Below are 20,453 nucleotides of genomic sequence, written 5' to 3'. Positions count from 1 at the left end.
CTCATTTTCCATCAAGACAGAGTCTCTCTACGAACAAATCCTTCCTTCATGCCTAAGGTGGTTTCCGGTGTGGCTTTAAATCAAACCATCCACTTACCCACCTTCTTCCCAAATCCACAGAACAAAGGAGAAAGACTCCTGCATTCCTTGGACATTCACAGGCAACTTTGTTACTACTTGGATAAAACTAAGGTTTTCAGAAAATCTGACCAGCTCTTTGTATCCTATGCTACAGCTTCACAAGGGAAGGCTATATCAAAACAAACCATTTCCAAATGGATAGGGCATTGCATTCATTTTTGCTATACCCATCATGGAAAACCAGTTCCTGCTACCATTAGGCCCCATTCCACCAGGGCAACAGCTACTTCTACAGCCTTTCTCAGGGGGGTCCCAACCAAGGAGATTTTGGAAGCTGCAACTTGGAGTTCAGTACACACCTTTACCAAACACTATCACTTACCACTTTACTCTAAGACTAGGGCTGGCTTCGCCACTGCAGTTCTGCAGGGCCTTTTAGCCTCCTCTAACCCTCTATGACTCCTCCACCCATCCTTAGCTTTGGGATTCTACCCAAGTGTGATGACTGCAGCAGGATAACACGATGAACTTAGTACAGTTTTGTACCTACCATAAATGTAGATGTTCGAGTGTTCACCCTGCTGCAGTCCAGGTTACCCTCCCTCCATCCCCTCTGATCTAACTGGCTAAATCTCTGCTATACCTTCCTGATGAATTTGCTTATAGCTGGAGGGATTTTGTGTTTGTGCAAAAAATTACTGACCACCTATTTGGGGGCACCTGACATCTGGGGCAAGAAAAACTGAAGAAAATGGCGTTGGATGCATTATTTATACCGCTGCCGCACTGACGTCAGGGAAGAAGCGACAGCAACCGACGCCGGACCAAGACTTTGGAACTCAGGCCGACTGCGGGACCACCTGACGGCAGGATAACCCAAGTGTGATGACTGCAGCAGGGTGAAAACTCAAACATCTACATTTATGGTAGGTACAAAACTGTACTATCTTCAACATCATCCCAATGACTCCTCTTCCTGTAATCAGCAGGCTTATCTATTCCATTGGAAGGACAACAGACAGGCAGACAGAAGGACTTTGCCAGTACAGGTAAGTACTCTCCAGTGTCTTCATTCTTTGACTGATCCCCCATGAAGATGAGAGTCATGCAGTGGGAGCCATCAGTCTGCAGATCATGAGGCGTATCTTAAACTCCCTCCTGGCAGCTTGTATGTTCTGCATTGAGTTGCTTTCAAGGGACACATGCATGCTACTGACATGATAAATCTTCTGGCCAAGCAGCACATTAGTTTGCAGCATGTACATGCTAGGTTCTTTCTTATGGACAGCATCACCTGCAGTCCTGCAGGTTTTGTCACTGCACTGAGCCAAGCCTTTACACTCCCATAAGGATGGATGATTCAGCTTGGGCTGTTTACTTTCCTCATCCCTGCCAAGTCCTTCCAGCACTAATGCCAATAGTCAGATTCAGGTCATATGGGTGCAGTCAGTTATTTATCTTTGTATGCCACAGTGCCAGATGCTTAAATCATAGGATCATAGGAAGTTACTAGGCTATTGGCCCTGAGGCCCTTACAAGCCTAGCCAATAATTTAGCCTGTGTTCCGACAAGTCAGCATCCGATGTCCCTGTCCAGCTGGGACACAGGGGGAATCCCAAGGGTGCATTTTTTGTTCCCCATCCAGTTATCCAAGTTGCACTTAAAAAGGGTTAATGAGGTACTCTGCTTGACGTGGAGAAGAAGTCTGTTCCACAGAATGGGAAGTCTCTGGGACACAAATCTGTCCCCCCAAGTCCTATTGATGTCACAGACGAAGTTGAGGTTGCGCATGCAGGTTACTCAAGTGGAGCTTGATTTGTGGATATGCAGCATTCCCATCAAGGTGCGGTCTGAGATTGCTTTATATGCCAGACAGAGGTCACCTCTAAGGCATCTGTATGAGACTGAGTAGAGGGACAGAGCCTTTAGCCTATTTGTGTAGGGTAGATGTTTGAGGCCCTGGATTCTCCTGCTGAGGAACCTATGTGGTCTCTCCAGCTGCTGGATGTGCTTTGTGAGGTACATGCTGAAAGGGGCATTGTACTGAATAATGGCTCTTATAAGGGAAGAATACAGGGATGTTATGACCATGTTGTCCCTGGGTGAGATACCCTTACTAATGAGGTGGGCCATGTAGAAAGCTTTTTGTACAATGGAGGCAATATGGTGGTCAAAAGTCAGTTTTCTATCAACCTAGGTGCCCAAGTCCCTCACGACTGATTGCGTGCTTAGGACCTTGTTATTAATGTGATAATTTGTGGGGATGTCACTTTCCCCAAAGGGGATGATGATGCATTTTTTGGTATTCAGTTTGAGGCTGTGTTTCTGGCACCAGTCATTTGTTTGGGTGAAAACCCCTTGGAGGATGTCCACATCACTAGGGCAATTGATGACAGCACTCAGCTTGCAGTCATCTGCAAACTTAGTCAGCCATAGCCCACTGGTTTTGGCCTGCACCTCAGAAAAGCATATCCCAAACAACAGAGGCCACAAGACTGATTCCTGGGGTACACTATTCGTTACAGGTCTACTGCTTGAGGTGGCTTCCCCTATTTTGACTAGGTGGGTTCTATCTGTGGTACATTTTGCTACCCATCTGGTAGCATACAGATTGATACCTAGTTGAGAGAGTTTATCTATTATATCCAAGTGGGTAATAGTATCAAAGGCTTTGGCCAGGTCAAGATAGGCAGATAGGCAGTCTTCACCTTGTCCATGGCTTTGGTGACTGCCTCAAAGAAGTCGACCAAATTTAACAGGCATGACCTCCACTTGATGAAACCAAATTGTGTGGGATCAAGTGCTTGGATGTTGCCAATGTCCTTGTTAATGATGTCCATGATAATCCACTCCATGGCCTTGCAGATCAGGCTAGTTAGGCTGATGGGTCTATAATTTTCTGGATCGGTGGACGTTTCATCTTTGTGTAAAGGGATGACATGGCAATGACTGTCCTCCACTCAGCTGGGATGAAGCCAATACTCAGGGTTTGGTTGAATATGGTGGCTAATGGTGCTGCAAGTTCCTGCCTGAGTTCACTTAGGATGCAGCCCGGGATGTTATCAGGTCCCATGGAGGCTGTATTTTTTGCCTTTGAGAGGGCAGTGATAACTTGCTCCCTTAGAAGTAAGGGGAGGGGGCAGGTGCTGGGGATGTCCTGATTTACTGATGGGGGGACAGAGGGGTGAGGTTTTCAATGAACCTGTCTGCCAGCAGGTTGGCTATATCTACAGTGTTTATGTATGTGGTGTCCTTGACCACCAGTTATGAGCAGATCTGAGTGCTTCCTTTGAGACTGCGGACATATGTGAAGAAGGCCTTATGATTGTCTTTAGTATATGTAGCCAGTTTGGACTCGAAGTTTGCTTTGGAGGATTTCACTAGTGCTCTTATTTGCTTGTTTAGGCTAAGAGGAGATTGCTTCCAATTAGGCATCTGCTCCTTCTTGGTCCTGGACAGTAATTTTTTTCCTTTTATTATACAGTTTATTTATTGCAGATGTCCACTCGACAGGTTTAGAATTCCTTGAGGAGGACGATTTTGTCCTGTTGGGTATTCCTGATTCCATGCAGCTATATAAATGCTCCTATAATACATTGGTGTAGGTTTGGACATATGTGCCAGTTCCTATGGAGGGGGAGGGGGCTGTGAAGCTGTTTATAACATCCCTCAGGAGGTTGTAATCAGCTTTGGAGAAGTTTTTTGTTTGACCCTAGCTGGGGGGGGGGTGGTTAGGGAAGATGGTGACTTCAAAAGTGACCTCTTTGTGGTCAGATCTTACTAGGGAGGATGACACTGTAGGGATGTTGCAGTGGTGACTCATGTTGATTAATATCAAGTCCAAGATATTTTCACCTCTTGTGGGAGTGTCAACCAACTGGTCCAAGGCATTTGCATTGACAAAATCAAAGAATCTCTGGGCATTTGTGTGTTGGCATGAATAGTTATTCCAATCTATGGCTGGATAATTAAAGTCACCGAGGATCAGGGTAAAGAGTTGAATCTTGATAAATTCAAAGAGGTCCAGATAGGTGGAGTGGGCATCTTGAGTCAAAGTTGGGGGCCTGTAGCTAGCTATGAATTGAATAGGGGTCTTGTCAATGGTTAACTGTACCTGGAGTGTCTCCTGTGAGTCATACTGTCTGACCAGCCTGGAGGTATGTATGTCTTTTATATATATTGCAACTCCGCCTCCTTTTGCTTTGCTGCCCACGGTTTGGGGTCTGAATTTCAGAGGAGACCCGAGGAGAAAAGCTCCATTAATAGACAGTTGTAGAAAAATCACAATTCAAATGATTTTTTTTTGTACATACATATACGAGAGACAATAGACAAAAGCTTCAAACAGATAAGATTTCACAGCAAGAATAAGAACATAGTAAAATGCATGCATCAGGCAATATAGACATTATTATTTACATAACAAATAAAAATTCACTAGCAATTTTTTTATGATCCTTGATTAAAGCATTTAGCACTTGCCATCTTACATGGAGATGTGGGAGTGAGATGAGAGAGAAATCAATTATTACTTTATAGAGGGTGAGCTGGAGCTTATGTTGGACCTTGGCAGGTGCAAGACTTGGAGTTGAGCAGATAATGCTTTAGTTCATTTTTAAGGTGTAATGAGTGGATGATGGAACGGGTCTATATTAAATAAGCGAACACTTATTCATCAACCCTAGTTCAGCAAAAATGCCGAACACTCGGAACAGCGATTTTTTTCCCCAGGGAAAAAAAAATCGCTGTTCCACAAAAAACAAAACAAAACAAAAAAAAACTTAAAACAGTATTTAATGTGGGGGGCACAGCCCCCCCCACACCTCCTACTTAAATATACCAACTCCGAGATTGCACCACAGTGGAGGAAATGGCAAACTCCCGAAACCAAAAATCCAAAAAATAGTAGAAACGCACCAAGCAGAGACCAAAAAGTTGCACGGACTGTTTAATGTAGTAAGCGCTTTCGGTCGAGGTAATCCCCCAACCTTCATCAGACATACACAAAATGACAACCATGATGCCTTCTTTAAATACATGGCTTAATGAGATTACATTTTTGTTAATTGAATGATTCATTAATTATGCTTAAATAACAAAACTGTGAATATCCTATCTAAAATAAATGCATACAAGAAGGCTATAGTTTTTCCCAACAAAACAGAATAAATATGAACATTTTACATGTAAATGAATGTTTGTATAAAATACATGTAAACTATGATTTAAACTGTAGAATGATAAAAATATATAAATGTATATATTGATTCACAATAAATTAACATCACTTTGAGTTAAAAAATTAATTAATTGGTTGAGAATCATGATTATTATTTCTCTACCCTACACCATAATATCATGTTTTACTCCAATATTAAAATTCATTTTTAGCAGCATTTAAACAAAATAAGTTAAAATAAAACAAAACAACACAAAACACAACAAAACAACACTCGCCAATAAATGTTATACCTAGCCAGCTATACTAGCATCACCTCATTAATGCTTTTAATTTTAGTATGCTTTTTAGTGATGCATACTCATTAAGACCTGGAGAAATATAGGCTGCTGTTCTAATTTGCCATAGTAATTCTTGTTCTTCTAACCAAAGTTGCCATGGTCCACCCCTAATACTGATATTGATTTGTTGAATGACCGAAAATACAAAGCCATGATCAGGTTCATCATGTATGTGCCTGGCAAGAGCATTTGTTAAATCTTTTCTGCCAACAGCATACAGATGCTCATATGCTCTCTTCTTGAGTGATCTTTCCGTTTTGCCTATATAAAATGCATAACATTTTATGCACTCCGCCACATACACCACTCTGTTACTATCACAGTTATGTCTCCCTTTTATGGCATAGGTTTTCCCCCTAATACACACACTATTCCCTGTCTTTATGTGCTTACATTGAGGACACATGCCACATTTTGACATACCAATATTTGTCCTAGTTGGTTTATGGCTAGACCTGTCCAACAAACTCTTCAAATTCATACCTCTCTTATAAACAAACTTGGGTTTTATGCCAATAGCTTTCACTAATTCAGTGTCTTCAATGATAAAATTCCAGTTTTTATTTATGATGTCTCTAATTTCCTGAAAGTCAACACAAAAAGTGAAAATGAAATTAATATTAAAATGTGATGTGTCTTTATTTGATGATTCTACATTAGATTGTATAGAGCCACCTCCTATTAAAGGTCGGAAATGCCCTGCGTTTCGTTTTGAGACTACCTCATCCTTAACTTCCCTAATTAAAGTGTTTGGATACCCTCTCATGGCAAACTTATTGCTCAAATTATCACATTCAATTATGAAATCATCTTTATCCGACACCATCCTAGCAGCCCTCACAAACTGTCCTTTCACCACGCTTCTCTTCTGGTGAAAGGGATGACAGCTTGTGAAGTGAAGAAAGGAATTAGAATGTGTGGGCTTCCTGAATATCTCTGATTTATATTTACTATTCAAGATATCCTTACTTAGTTTTACATCTAAAAAGCACATCTCATTGATACCTACTAAGTAAGTGAATTGTAAAAAATCAGTCATGCTTGTGAGGCTTTCCATAAATTGAGGGATTAGGTCAACTGGCCCTTTCCAGAAGAAACACATGTCATCTTGGTACCTATTGTACCAAGTGACATGTTGTGTGTATAAGTTGTTCTGAAAGAGGAATTCATTTTCCCAATATGCTAGGACAGAGTTTGCAAAACTGCAGCCACAAGGGGACCCCATTGCAATCCCAGTTTTCTGGAGGTAAAATTGTCCTTTAAAAGTGAGAAAATTATTGAACAAAATGACTTCTAGTAAGGTTTCAACAAGATTCATCTGGTCATTAGAAGCCTCTTTCCTTAACATGAAGTCCCTAGTCCACTCAATGCCTAGTTTCTGGGGTATGACTGTGTATAGATCTTTGATATCCACCACTAAAAATATACAATTTCTATCAAACGCCATTTTGTCTATCCCTTGTAAAAAGCTCCAAGAATCCTTGCAGATTTGAGGCTCTGTTTTTAATAAAGGTTTCAAAATCTCATCTACCAGTTTGGCACAGGCATATGTAATGGACCCTCGTCCGTCCACAATTGGTCTAAAAGGAGGATTTTTTAGATCCTTGTGGATTTTTGGTGTGCCAAACAAAGTAGGAATTTTTGGCGCTGACATATTTAAATAGTGGAAAGTGTCACTGTCTATCATGCCTTCAATAAACAAATCATCCAAAATTCTTTTAATTTTATTATATGCTATATGTATTTCATTCAAACTAGACTGTGTATAACTATCAGAGTCTAGATGTTCTAATAACCTATTCTCATAGAGGTATTCATCCATAAATACCAAGCCCCCTCCCTTGTCTGGAGACATAACCCTAATGTTGCATTCATTAAGGAGAGACAAGAATGCTATTTCTTCTTGAGATGTGTTAAATTTCCTGTTGTGAAGATTAGGTCTATTATTGACCATTGATCTTAAATCATTCTCACACACTCTCTCAAAAACATTAAGGGAATTATGTAATGGGGGATTGAAGATGCTTGAAACTCTGTGAGTATCTATGAGAGATGGTGTGTTACCTAGTCTGAATGCCAAATTTAGTTTGCGCACATATAATTTCAGATCTACAATAGTTCTAACTGCATTGCATTTCTTATCCGGCACAAAACTAAGACCTCTCGATAAAAAATTAATGACATTCTGTTCTACAGTAAGTACTGTGTAATTGTAGATCTTAAAATCTCCTGACTGACTAGTTAGAGCACTAGGGCAACTATCCTCTATATTACTTATCTCCTCCGTTGGTTCCCCTTCCTCCTCCTCTGTGTTTTCCCTCTCTGATTGGAAGTGGAGTTGTTGTTGTTCCTGCTCGTGCCAGGGTTCGTGGCATCCCCCACCATGTGAAAACCCTGGTTATTAGCATTCAAGTTATAAGCCTGTTGACCCTGGTTATAATTGCCAGCATTTATGTTAGCATTATTAACCTGATGGCTTTGATTTCTGATGCGCTCACTTCTTCTAATTTGGGGCGCTTCAGAGTTCTCATTAATGTCTTGTGCTTCCCCTTGAGAAGGGGGATCAATAACTTGATTATTGTTTGTATTAAACAAGTTGGTTTGATTCAAAGGGGGAGGGGGGTACGCCTTTTTGTTACCATATTCTTTTAAATCTCGGTCAATTTTTCTTTTCTTGTTAACCACTAATTTATTAATGGTTGCATCAATGCTAGATAAAATCCTTGCATAATCATATTTATATCTGATAAACTCAGAGTGACTCTGAAGAAACATTTCAAGTTGTGTTAAATCCACTTGTAGTGTGTTGAGTTCCACATTATAAAAATTAATCAAAGAATTTAAGAACTCAATGCCCTGTTTATCAAATAAAGCAATGAGCTCTTGATGATACACAGAATTATTAATTAATCCTGCAGGGTAACGCCACTGGCGTAACCCTTTTGGAATTATTTTTAAATTTATACATTCCTGTAAATATGAAACTTCTAATTGAAGTTTCCTACAGTGAAACAACTTATTATCAAATAAATTGAGTTTGTCCATAAACATAGATGAGCTCACCGTATTATTCCCATCAGAAATAGTGGCTACATTAGAATTGTTATTGTCCAGTGACGAAAAAAAGTCCTTCTTGGCTAAAAAGGTGGCCATCGATGGAATAGATGTGTTATCATTAGCCCCGTGGAGTCGCAAATCTGTGTTATTCCCCATGGCATTATTCGATGTAGGAGCTGCTCCGTTTGGGTTGATTTCCATTGAGCTTGTGGTTCCCTGCCTGCCGTTAGGCGTGCTACTACCCTGTACACGCTGAGCTGGCTGGATCAAACTCCCGAAACCAGCTAAGCGATTTTTTTTCCCGGAGAAAAAATTTGCTGTTCCGGGTGTTCGGGAATTTCAGCGTTCGCTGAAATAGGGTTGATGAATCAGCGTTCACTTTTTTAAGCATTCACTGATTTAATATAGATCCGATGGAACGTATGTCTAAGGGGAGTTTGTTCCAATCAAGGGCAACAGAATGTATAGTAGTTTGCCCACAGTTTTCTTGGGATGGTATATTTTAAGTAGCTGCTGGTTAGATGTACAGAGGGTTTGAGATGGTTTGTAGGTAGAGATAAAGGATGACAGAGATGGGCAGGATGAAGGTTTGTAATGAATGCGGTGCAGCATTTGAAATTGAGATAGTTGGAGTTGTTGGGGGAGTTCGAGCCACTGCAGAGAGTTTAGAGCAATGCAGCAATGAGCCTTTTATGGAGTGTTTGTGATAAATTTTGCAATTTTGTGATATGTTTGTTGGGGTTTGTTCAGGGTTGTGGTTTTAATGTTTGTGAGTACTGGGGCAGGATATAGAAGGGAGGGCAGGAGGAATGCTTGTGCTAATGTGAGTCTGGCATTGGGGCTTAGAAAGTTTTTGTTATGATAAAGTAACCCCAGTTTCTGGTGTGTTTCTTTTTATACATTGGAGTATGTGCAGGTTGAATTTGAGTTCATCATCAATGATGACCCCAAGGAGTTTTGTGTGGGTATTGGATTGGATAATCGTGTTGTTAGAAGACTTGATAGCAAAGATAGACTTATGGTTAGTAAGAGATCGGGGGAGGAAGAGTAGGAGTTTGGACTTTTTGGGGTTAAGAATAAGTAGATTATCAGACAGCCATTTTCGGTTGATAGAAAGGCTTGCTGGGTTAGGGTATGACTTTTGGAGGTATTATTTGAGATAGAGATGAGTGTAGAGTCATCAGCATATTGGATAAGAGAAGATTGATTGCAAGATGTATATAGATCATTGCTGAAGACATTGAATAGAAGGGGACCCAAGATGGAACCTTGGGGTACTCCAGTTGGGACAGGAAGGAAAGGTGAAAAGGATGAGAGCCATTTGACAAATTGTTGTCTGCCGGGATAGGTAGCTACAGAACCAAGCTAGGGAGGAAGAAGATAGGTTAAGTTTAGCAGGTTTAGATAGCAGTAGAGTATAAGAGAATGTATCAAAAGCTTTGGAAAGGTCAAGGAAAAGACAGGATATGAGTTTGTTATTGTCTAGGGCTTTGGCAATGGTATGGGTAAAGGATAGGAGGGTACTGGTTGTGCCGTGGTTGGGACGAAAGCCAGGCTGAGTGGAAGTGTGAAGGTTATGCTGGAGGAGGTGGTTAAGAAGCTGAGAGTGAAGGCATTTTTCCACTATCTTTGAGAGGGGGATAGAATGGCAATGGGTCAGTAGTTAGCAGGGTCAGTTGAGTTCCCACTTTTGTCCAGAGGAATAGTGAAGAAGGATTTCCACAGGGTAGGCATGGTGGATTCTTGACTAGATCTATTGATTAGTATGGATATAGAATAGGCAATAGATTCAGTGGCAGGTCTGAGCAAGGTATGAGGTAGATAGTAGAGGGAGAGCAGGGTTTGAACTTAAGAAGAAGAGATTTGAGGTAAGAAGTAGGAACAAGGTGAAAGGAGAAGGTAGTTTGGTTTGTAGGGTTGGGAGGGGTAGGTATGGCATTAGTGCTAGCCTTTGAGGGTATGACTTTTTGGATGGTGTCATTGAAGTGATTATTGAGGAGGGTAGCGGTTTCCTGTGGGGATGTGTTTGGGTAAGGGGAGAGGTTTGTGGGACCTCCAGGAGGATGTTGTTTAGAGCAGACCAAAACTTTTGAGGGTTGGTTTCGCTACTGAGCTAGGCAGTGTTATAGTAGGACTTTTTGTCTTTTGTAATTTGTTTTCAGCAAGGTTCCTAAGTTTTCTATATTTCAGTAGAAGGGGTGGTTGTTTAGTTTTGGTTCAGGCTTTCCAGACTCTGTCTCTTTCTTGCATAAGGGATCTAGTTTCCTTGGAGAGCCATGGGGCATGATTTGATTTTATTCTGACCTTCCTAGAGGGAGCAAAGGAGTCTAGAGTATTCAGGAAGATGCTGTTGAACATGCTTACAGCATCACTGAGAGGGATTTGTCTAAGGACAGACCAGTCTATACTGGAAAGAATAGAGCTGGATTGGAATAAACCTTTTCAGGATACTGAGGACCTCACACCACTCTGTAAATGCCACCTCAAACCTTTACACTCTAAAAGCTGTATCTAAAACTACTATTTTTACTAATATCTGGTAAAAAATCTCTCTGTATGTTGTTAATAAACTGCTCAACCCTCTGGTCTTCATTCTTGTTTTGGCCAGTTTTGTGTCAGTTGTGTGTGCTATATATTTTGTTGGACACCTTGAGATTTCTGTGTGAAAAAACAGGCATTCATTTAACTGTATAATCATGTTAGTTTCTAAGCGAACTACAACATGTCATTAGATATATTTAACTGTATTTAGTTCTGCCTGACTTGGTGCCCCATTCAATTTGACCTCTCCCCTTGTCATCATAGTCAGTCTGAAGGTTGTTACCTGCAAATGACATACTTCTCTGACAAGCCAAGAGCGACTATTCATTTAACAGTCAAATAAACAGATGATGAAGCTTCAGGGCATTAATTCCTTTAAATAAACTACCATTCCTCAACTTTAATGATTAATTTTTCTCTTCTCTGTTCCAGATGTGAGGCATGTCCAGTCACACATGTACACAGATGTGAGGCATGTCCATTCACACGTGTGCGCAGATGTGAGGCATGTCCATTCACACGTGTGCACAGATGTGAGGCATGTCCATTTACATATGTATGTGCAGATGTGAAGCTTATCCATTCACATGTGTGTTTTACTGCACCTTCTGTGTTTCAAGGAAAAACTGATGATAACTTTTCCTTTAACTTCAGGTACTTGAACCAAGACCTGTCTCTATCCCATAAATAATGAATGCTGAAGTTAGTAAATGCAAAACCAAATTTGGGATGAGTATTCTTCAGAGAAAAAGGTTATTAGAATTATCATTAATTTTAGGGACAAAAGTCTCCTCATGAAACCTTATATTTTAATAAATAGTAGGACAGCGATATCATGAGTGTCAGAGTCCAAAAGAAAATGGAAAACTATGGAGTTGCTTGGAATTCTAGTTGCCCAGAGTAGTTCTCAGAAGTAGTTAATTTTGATGTCATTAAAACAGTATTTGACATGAGTATCAGTCAGAATACTGCAGTATCATACATGTTAAGGTAAGTGTGCATTGGATGAGTATTCAGTAAACACAGAGTATTTCTATTATGTTTTTCAGATCATTTTGACCATATAAAGAAGATCGCAGGTTATGAAGCAATAGGAATTGGAGGAGACTATGATGGATCGAACAGGTAGGTATAGTAGCTGATATCATCCTGTAATATGTTTAGCTCTCTGCTCTTACTGGCTACAATGTAAATAGATAGAGCAGTGCCCAGAATATCAGTACAACTAAACCTTATGAAACATCAACATTGTGTCAGAAAGTGTATTCTACAAGTGAAATGTTGCAATATGGCAACCCTTTAGATTTTAGTTCTTTTTAGAGAATGGGCGGCCTGTAGATCGCACCATGATTGGAGAAAGAATATTCCTAGCAGGATGTTAATCTACAGGTAATTCCCACACAAAAAAAGAGTCCACTGCTTCATGGCAGCTTATTATGTTGCCGTGGAGCTCGGAATAAAAAAAAACAGCTGCCATTATTTTACACTCGCTAAGCAGCGCTCTTACTGTTTATTGAGTGTAAAATAAAAAATAATTAAAATTAAAAAGCATGTGCGTGTGTGTGTGTGTGTGTGTGTGTGTGTGTGTGTGTGTGTGTGTATATGTGTGGCTGCCAGCAGCAGTTAAGAGGTATGCACACCTCTCAACATCTAAACTCAAGGTATCTGGATAAGCCTAAAATAAACAGGGGACAAAGGCTCAAAATAGGAACATATTATAAATGAGTTGTGTTAGCATGCATTTTCTGAAGCAGAGGTGTAAGCGTATGTGAGAGAGAAAGAGAGTGAATGAGATCGACCACTGGCAGCAGCAGCAACAGTAAAGAGGTTTGCATAACCTCTGGACCTTTCAACTGAAGAAGTCTAGTTAAAGCCTAAAATAAAGGGGGAACAAAGGCTCAAAAATAGGAACAGATGTTAATTATTACCCTTATAAAAGGACAAACCTGCTTACATTTATTTCTTTATTTTACATTTGTTTACTGGGAAGATCTGACTGGGTGGAAACCGATTTTCAGTATCGGCCCAGGAAGAAAAGCTCCTCATACAAACAACAAACTAACGAAAATCAACCAAATAAATGGTTACAGTTACATATGGAAAAAACAAACTAATGAAAATCAACCAAATAAATTGCTACAGTTACATATGCAAACAAACAAACGAAAATCAACCAAATACATTTTTACAGTTACATATGCAAACAACAAACTAATGAAAATCAACCAAATAAATGGTTACAGTTAAATATGCAAACAACAAACTAACGAAAATCAACCAAATAAATGGTTACAGTTACATATGCAAACAACAAACTAACGAAAATCAACCAAATAAATGGTTACAGTTACATATGCAAACAAACAAATGAAAATCAACCAAATACATTTTTACAGTTACATATGCAAACAACAAACTAATGAAAATCAACAAAATAAATGGTTACAGTTAAATATGTAGGTTCAATACTTAGCTAAGAAACTTACAAGACTTGACAAGGCAGGTATACATATAATGAATATAACACATAGGTTGAAATATTTTTCCCTATAGTCATCATAAGTACAGAGTAATATCTCTCAAATAAATAAGGTTGTAGAAATAATGCCCTTCCAGGGGTGTATAGGCCCTCCACCTGTGAACACCCCTGGGCAGACATTATTTCCACAATAACAAACACCCTGTTGGGCATTATTGCTTGCATAACTTTGCTCCGTACTGTAATCAGGAAATTACTGTACTGGAGGGCATGGCCAAGATGGCGAGCAGTTACCAGCACTGTATTTTCAAGATGGCGAGCAGTTACCAGCACTGTATTTTTTGCTCTGCTTCATTTTAATATGGCCAAGATTGCGAGCAGTTAACAGCACTGTATTTTTTGCTCTGCTTCATTTTAATATGGCCAAGATGGCGAGCAGTTACCAGCACTGTATTTTCAAGATGGCGAGCAGTTACCAGCACTGCATTTTTTGCTCTGCTTCATTTTAATATGGCCAAGATGGCGAGCAGTTAACAGCACTGTATTTTTTGCTCTGCTTCATTTTAATATGGCCAAGATGGCGAGCAGTTACCAGCACTGTATTTTTTGCTCTGCTTCATTTTAATATGGCCAAGATGGCGAGCAGTTAACAGCACTGTATTTTTTGCTCTGCTTCATTTTAATATGGCTAAGATGGCGAGCAGTTACCAGCACTGTATTTTTTGCTCTGCTTCATTTTAATATCTCTGACAGGATTTTTTACAGAAAATTTCAAAGAACATGTTTCAAAACTTGATGGATGTATAATTAAACTACTTCTGAACAAACTACTACAAGAAAATAAGTTTGAAACCTTTTTCATTGCTTTTTTTCCTGTCAAGAAACTAATTTCCCTCAGAATGAGTCACTCTTAAAGCCAGTGTACAGGACAATACAATGAAGAGAGACATTCAGTGTATACTCAGTAACAGCAGTGAACTTTCTGTAAAGACGGATAAACTGGAAAGCAAAATAAACAACATTAAAAGGGAGTGTAAAGACAGGTAGAAGTGTTGAGTGAAGCTCTTGAACAACAATATTCACAAATTTCAAATACAGAACAGGCAATGTCTGATTTAGAGGGAAGAATGACTGACAGTGAGAATAAGACTGAATTTCTCCTGAAACAAAATAACTTAATTTGAGAAAAAATAAAAGCTCTAGAAAACAGATCCAGAAGGAACGACATTAGGATTTATAGCACCCCAGAGAAAGAGGAAGGAGACAGCACAATTCAATTTCTAAATACCTGGCTGCCTAAGACAATGAACCTGCCTGAAGCTCTTTCCTTTGGTATTGGGAGGTCACACAGATCACTTTCCAATACATTGATAAAGAAAAATCCACCTACGCCAAGGTCAGCGATAGTTAGATTATTTTCTAGCCAAAATAAAAACATTATGGGCTAATTATCCAGTTAAAATAAAATAAAACATAAGATTTGACGGTGGTTATTCAGCTTAAGTTGTGTCAAAAAGAAATGCATGTGTTCCTCTTATAACGGACTTAAAGAAAAACAATATTAAAGCACACATTTTGTTTCCAGCCAAAACAAAGATTCATCTTACAGAAGGACAGAGGACTTTTAACACTTTGGAACACGCTTTGGAGTTTATACAGAGGAAAAAATGCTTAAAGAAATGAATGAAACAGACTGGCATTTGTCTACATCTCTCAAAAGAAGTGCAACAAGGAATGGATGGTCAGTTAAAGACAGAGAGAGTAAAAATTGAAAGATAGACGAAAATTACATCATTCTCATTGTATTATTGGTTCTGTAGCACAAAAATGTATGAATAGTAAAGATCAGTAATAATACCACTTTTTACAAGGTAAATCAACTTTATTCCTTATTTCAAATGTACTGATTGTATGTTGCATATATAAGTGAAGTTAATTAATTCCAAATAGAACTTAATACGTTATACCAAATATATCACTGAATATGACATATCAATATGATGAAACTTAGGTAAAGAAACAAACATTTTAAGTTCTTTATTTCTTTCTTTCTTCCTTCCTTTCTTCCTTCCTTTCTTTCTTTCTTTCTTTTTCTTTCTTCCTTCCTTCCCTCATTCATTCCTTCCTTTCTTCCTTCTTTCCTTCCTTCCTTTCTTTCTTCCTTCCTTTCTTTCTTTCTTTCTTCCTTCCTTCCTTTCATCCTTCCTACTTTCCTTCCTTTCTTTCTTTCTTTCTTCCTTACTTTCTTTATTTCTTTCTTCCTTTCATCCTTCCTTCTTTCCTTCCTTTCTTTCTTCATTCCTTCTTTCTTTCTTTCTTTCTTTCTTTCTTTCTTTCTTTCTTCCTTTCTTTCTGTTTCTTCCTTCCTTCCTTCCTTCCTTCCTTTCTTTCTGTTTCTTCCTTCCTTCATTCCTTTCTTTCTTTCTTCCTTCCTTTCATCCTTCCTTCTTTCATTCCTTTCTTTCTTTCTTTCTTTCTTTCTTCCTCCCTTCATTCCTTTCTTTCTTTTGTTCTTTCCTTTCTTTCTTTCGTTCTTTCTTTCTTCCCTCCTTCCTTCCTCCCTTCCTTCCTTCCTTCCTTTTTCTTTCTTCCTTCCTTCCTTTCTTTCTTCCTTTCTTTCTTTCTTTCTTTCTTCCTTCCTTCCTTTCTTTCTTTCTTTCTTTCTTTCTTTCTTTCTTTCTTTCTTCCTTTCTTTCTTCCCTCCTTCCTTCTTTTCTTCCTTTCTTTCTTCCCTCCTGCCTTCCATCCTTCCTTTCTTTCTTTCTTTCTTTCTTTCTTTCTTTATTTCTTTCTTCCTTCCTTCCTTCCTTCCTTCCTTTCTTTCTTCCTTCCTTCCTTCCTTCCTTCCTTTCTTTCTTCCTTCCTTCCTTCCTTCCTTCCTTTCTTCCTTCCTTCCTTCCTTCCTTCCTTCCTTCCTTTCTTCCTTCCTTTCTTTCTTTCTTCCTTCCTTCCTTCCTTCCTTTCTTTCTTTCTTCCTTCCTTCCTTCCTTCCTTTCTTTCTCTTTCTTTATTTCTTTCTTTCTTTCTTTTTCTTTCTTCCTCCCTTCATTCCTTTCTTTCTTTCGTTCTTTCTTTCTTTCTTCCTCCCTTCCTTCTTTACTTTCTTCCTTTCTTTCTTCCCTCCTTCCTTCCTTTCTTTCTTTTTACTGGGAAAGTCCGTCTGGGCCAGAAGCCCGTTTTCAGTGGAGGCCCAGGGAGAAAAGCTCCACAGAAATGTAAGCAAAATATAATAATTACATAGTACAGTAGTATACATATAGTACGATGCAGAATACACATCAACTAGTTAGTCTGTGCAAATGTGTTCAGTACTGTTTTCTAGTAGATAAGTTCAAAAAAGAAAATCACATAAGCATTTCAGTGAAGATCACTGCAAGAATAATAAAATTAGTATTGTGTACATATTAAATAATAGTTATGAACAAATGAGATTTCCTTTATATTTTTTTACAAACAGTAGTAACACAGAGGAGAGAGAGAAAATTAAGTAAGAAGTGGACAGTATGTTGAGAGAGTAATAGATATCTTCTCATTCAGGTTTGGAGCTGGAGCAATGCCAGTTTTTGGATAGATGTTCAAATAGTAGTTGTTTGAAATTTGTAGACTCAGGTGTGTTTTGGAGGGTGTGGAGTAGAGAGTTCCATAATTTGGCTATTTGATTTGAGAATAGGGCTTCACCATGAGTGTTGTTAGCTTTGTTTACTGTGACAAAGTTTCTGTCTGCAGATTTTAGCCTTTGTGGGCATGAGTAGTGAACAAGTTCCTTGATGGATGGGCAGTTGTCAGTATGAAAGATGATATTGTGTGTGAATTTAAGTTGGTAGAGATGGAGAAGGTTAGTTAGCTCGAGCCAATTTAATGTATGTAGAGCAATACAATGGAGGGTTTGGTGGGGAAGGTTGGCTACAAAGGGGGTTATTTTGTTGTAACCAGTTTCTAGTTTGGTTAAGTCTGATTTTTTTAAGTTGGTAAAGGGGGGGCATAAAGGAGTGCAGAGAGGACAAAGGTTCTGGATATGGCTAGTCTGGTATTGTCAGTGAGGAGTGGCTTACGTCTGTACAGTGAGCCAAGTTCAATGTGAACTTTCTTAATTGTGATGGCTATGTGTTGGTCAAATCCGAATTTGTTGCCGATAGTCACACTAAGGAGTTTTTTATGCTCAACTGGTTGGATGATTGTGTTGTTTCCTGAGAGAATGGTGAAAGGAGAGGTGGTGGGTGATTGTTTGCTACTAGTAAATAGCATTAACTGTGTCTTTTTGGGGTTGAGGATTAGTTGTGATTTACTTAGATATGTTTTGATATTATTAAAAGCTTGCTGGGCTACTATTTGGAGGCCTGGTAAGGTATTTGCTGAGCAGATTAAAGTTGCATCGCCCGCATACTGAACTACTTCAGTGTGTGCTATGGATGAGGCTTGATCATTAGAGAAGATGGTGAAAATAAGGAGTCCTAGTATGGCTCCTTGGGGGACTCTGACCGAGACAGGCAGAAGTGGTGAGAGTTCAGATTTCCATCATACTGCTTTCTGTCTGTCAGAAATATGGCTTAGGAACCAGGAGAGGGAAGTCTTTGATAGGTTTAGTGAGGCAAGAGTATTAAGGAGTTTTTTGATGGGAGACATTGTTGCTTTTGACATGTTTAGGAATATTGATGCTACTTGCTGGTTTGAATTTCTGAGTTGGTTGATGGTGTTAGAGAAATTAATTAGGGCTGTGGTGGTGCTGTGTTTCAGTCTGAAACTGTGTTGGGAAGTACAGATAAGGTTGTGAGATAGTAGGTGTTGTAGTAATTGAGTGTGTGTACATTTTCCCAGAATTTTTGACACAGGGGGAAAGGATGGCTATGGTTCTGTAATTGTTTATGTTAATGTTCCTCCTTTATGTACAGGGGTGATATAGGAAATTTTCCATAATTTTTGGACATATTGTTCTGCTAAAGACATATTTACCAGAATGGAGATAGGGAGAGCTATGGCATCAACTGAAAGTTTGAGGTACTCATTGGGGAGTTGGTCAGCTGCTAAGGATGAAAGTTTCACCTTTTTCAGAATTGTTCTTATGATGTTAGTTGGGAAATGTTTGAGGTCAAAAAAGTGATTGTTAAATTCCACATTAGGTGTAAGAGATGGTGTGGTGGAATTGTTCCCTGTAACTAAGGAGAGAATGGTGTTTATAAAGTAGGCATTGATTCGTGCTTTGGTTATTGGTTGTTGGTTCTGGGGTTGTGGCTTTACCTGGTTGGAGGAGTGAGTTAATTGCCTGCCAGAACTTTTTGTGATTGTTTTCATATTTGTTTTGCATAGATGTATAATGTTTTTTTTGTCTAGTTTGAGTTGTTTATTTGTTTGATTGTGGAGCTGCTGGTATGCTAACAGAGTTTTATTGTCTTTTGTTTTCTGGTATTAAAACTAGGTTTTGTTCCTTAGTCTTTGAAGTCTAATGGTTTCTTTTGATATCCAGGTCAGTCTCTTATTTTTAACATGACATGTACAAGTTGGTGCTAAGCTATTTAGAATAGCTAGAAATGTGTCATTGAAGTACGTTATGGACTGGTCGAGTTGGAGATGATGGAGTGGTGCCCAGTTACATTTATGGATTATGTGTAAGAATACTTAATTCGAGAAGTTTTTGGTATTTAGTACAACTTTGTAAACTATGGTTCTGGGTGGGTTGATTTGATGATGGATTAAGTACATAGGTCTGTAGTTATTTAGATTATTTTGAAGGCATCCAGATAGATTGTTGTGGGTGATACTGTTAATAAGTGACCAGTCTAAGATAGATTCCCTTTTGCTATGTTTATCTACTCGAGTGGGAAATTGGATAGTTTGGGGAAAAAAAAACATGTAGATTTATGAAGGTGGAGGGGTTATCACCAGTGCAAGTGCTCCAGTCTAAGTTGAAGTCACCTGTGATAATGGTTTTGTGGGTGTAAGTTGAGACTGTCCAGGCCATGAATTCCTGAATGACAGTGGGAGTATTGTTGAGAGATGTGTAAGTGGCAATTATGGTAATATTTTTCTTTATGGTTATGGTTAATATGGTTTTGTGCTGTGTTACTAAACACTGTACTTAGAAATTAAAATGACAGCAAAAAAGAAAATGCTAATTTGCATTGTTATTCACATAAGTGGGTACTTCCGCGGTGGTGCAGTGGTAGCGTTGTTGCCTCACAGCAAGAAGTTCTGCCGTTTGATTCTCAGCTGGAGTGCAGGGAGTGCCTTCTGTGTGGAGTCTGCATGTCCTCCCTGCGGTTGGGTGGGCAATCGAAAGACATGCGTAAATGGGCGTGCCTTTGTTGAAGGTTGGACATCGAGCTGGCACCTCGTTGTTTGTGAAAATCTACTGCCAATCATTAGCAGACCGGAGTTCCGCTGTGGCGACCCCTAACCGGGAAAAGCCAAAAGACAACAACAACATTCACATAAGTGGGTGTTTTACCTACACAAAAGAAAGTATTGGAATGTCCCCACACAATTAGCACATCATTGACACCTTTGTTAGGTGAATTTTCATCACACATTACTGACATTCTTTCAATGCAAGTTTCATTGTTAGGCAAGTTTCATTGTTAGGTCTCTTTATAGACTGATAGAAAGCTTCATATAAATTAGCACATGAAAATCTGAGAAAACATCTACATATGAAATGTTGGACTCATTGATTTATCTCTAATTATGTTTAGTTACTCTCTTCTTACAATATTTAGTAGTTATTTTACTGTTTAAAGTAACCTGGTGAGAGTCCAATTGGGCATTTCTCGACCTAGAGAAA

General features: G+C 39.1%; 1 protein-coding gene across 1 annotated transcript in view; it reads left to right on the top strand.

Annotated features, from left to right (window-relative positions):
• The window catches only part of LOC122810395 (dipeptidase 2-like), a 501,875-nt gene that overhangs the window by 385,406 nt on the left and 96,016 nt on the right, over positions 1–20,453 (top strand). Inside the window, exon 9 of the mRNA XM_044081997.1 lies at positions 12,249–12,324. Coding sequence (XP_043937932.1) covers positions 12,249–12,324 — 76 coding nt within the window. The remainder of the gene's footprint in view (positions 1–12,248; positions 12,325–20,453) is intronic.

This window comes from Protopterus annectens, chromosome 8.part1 (assembly GCF_019279795.1).
Source record: "Protopterus annectens isolate FY-2018-M chromosome 8.part1, PAN1.0, whole genome shotgun sequence".
NCBI classification, from domain to species: domain Eukaryota; kingdom Metazoa; phylum Chordata; order Ceratodontiformes; family Protopteridae; genus Protopterus; species Protopterus annectens.
The sequence above is the reverse complement of the archived record's forward strand: the minus strand, read 5'-3'. Positions and strand labels throughout refer to the sequence as shown.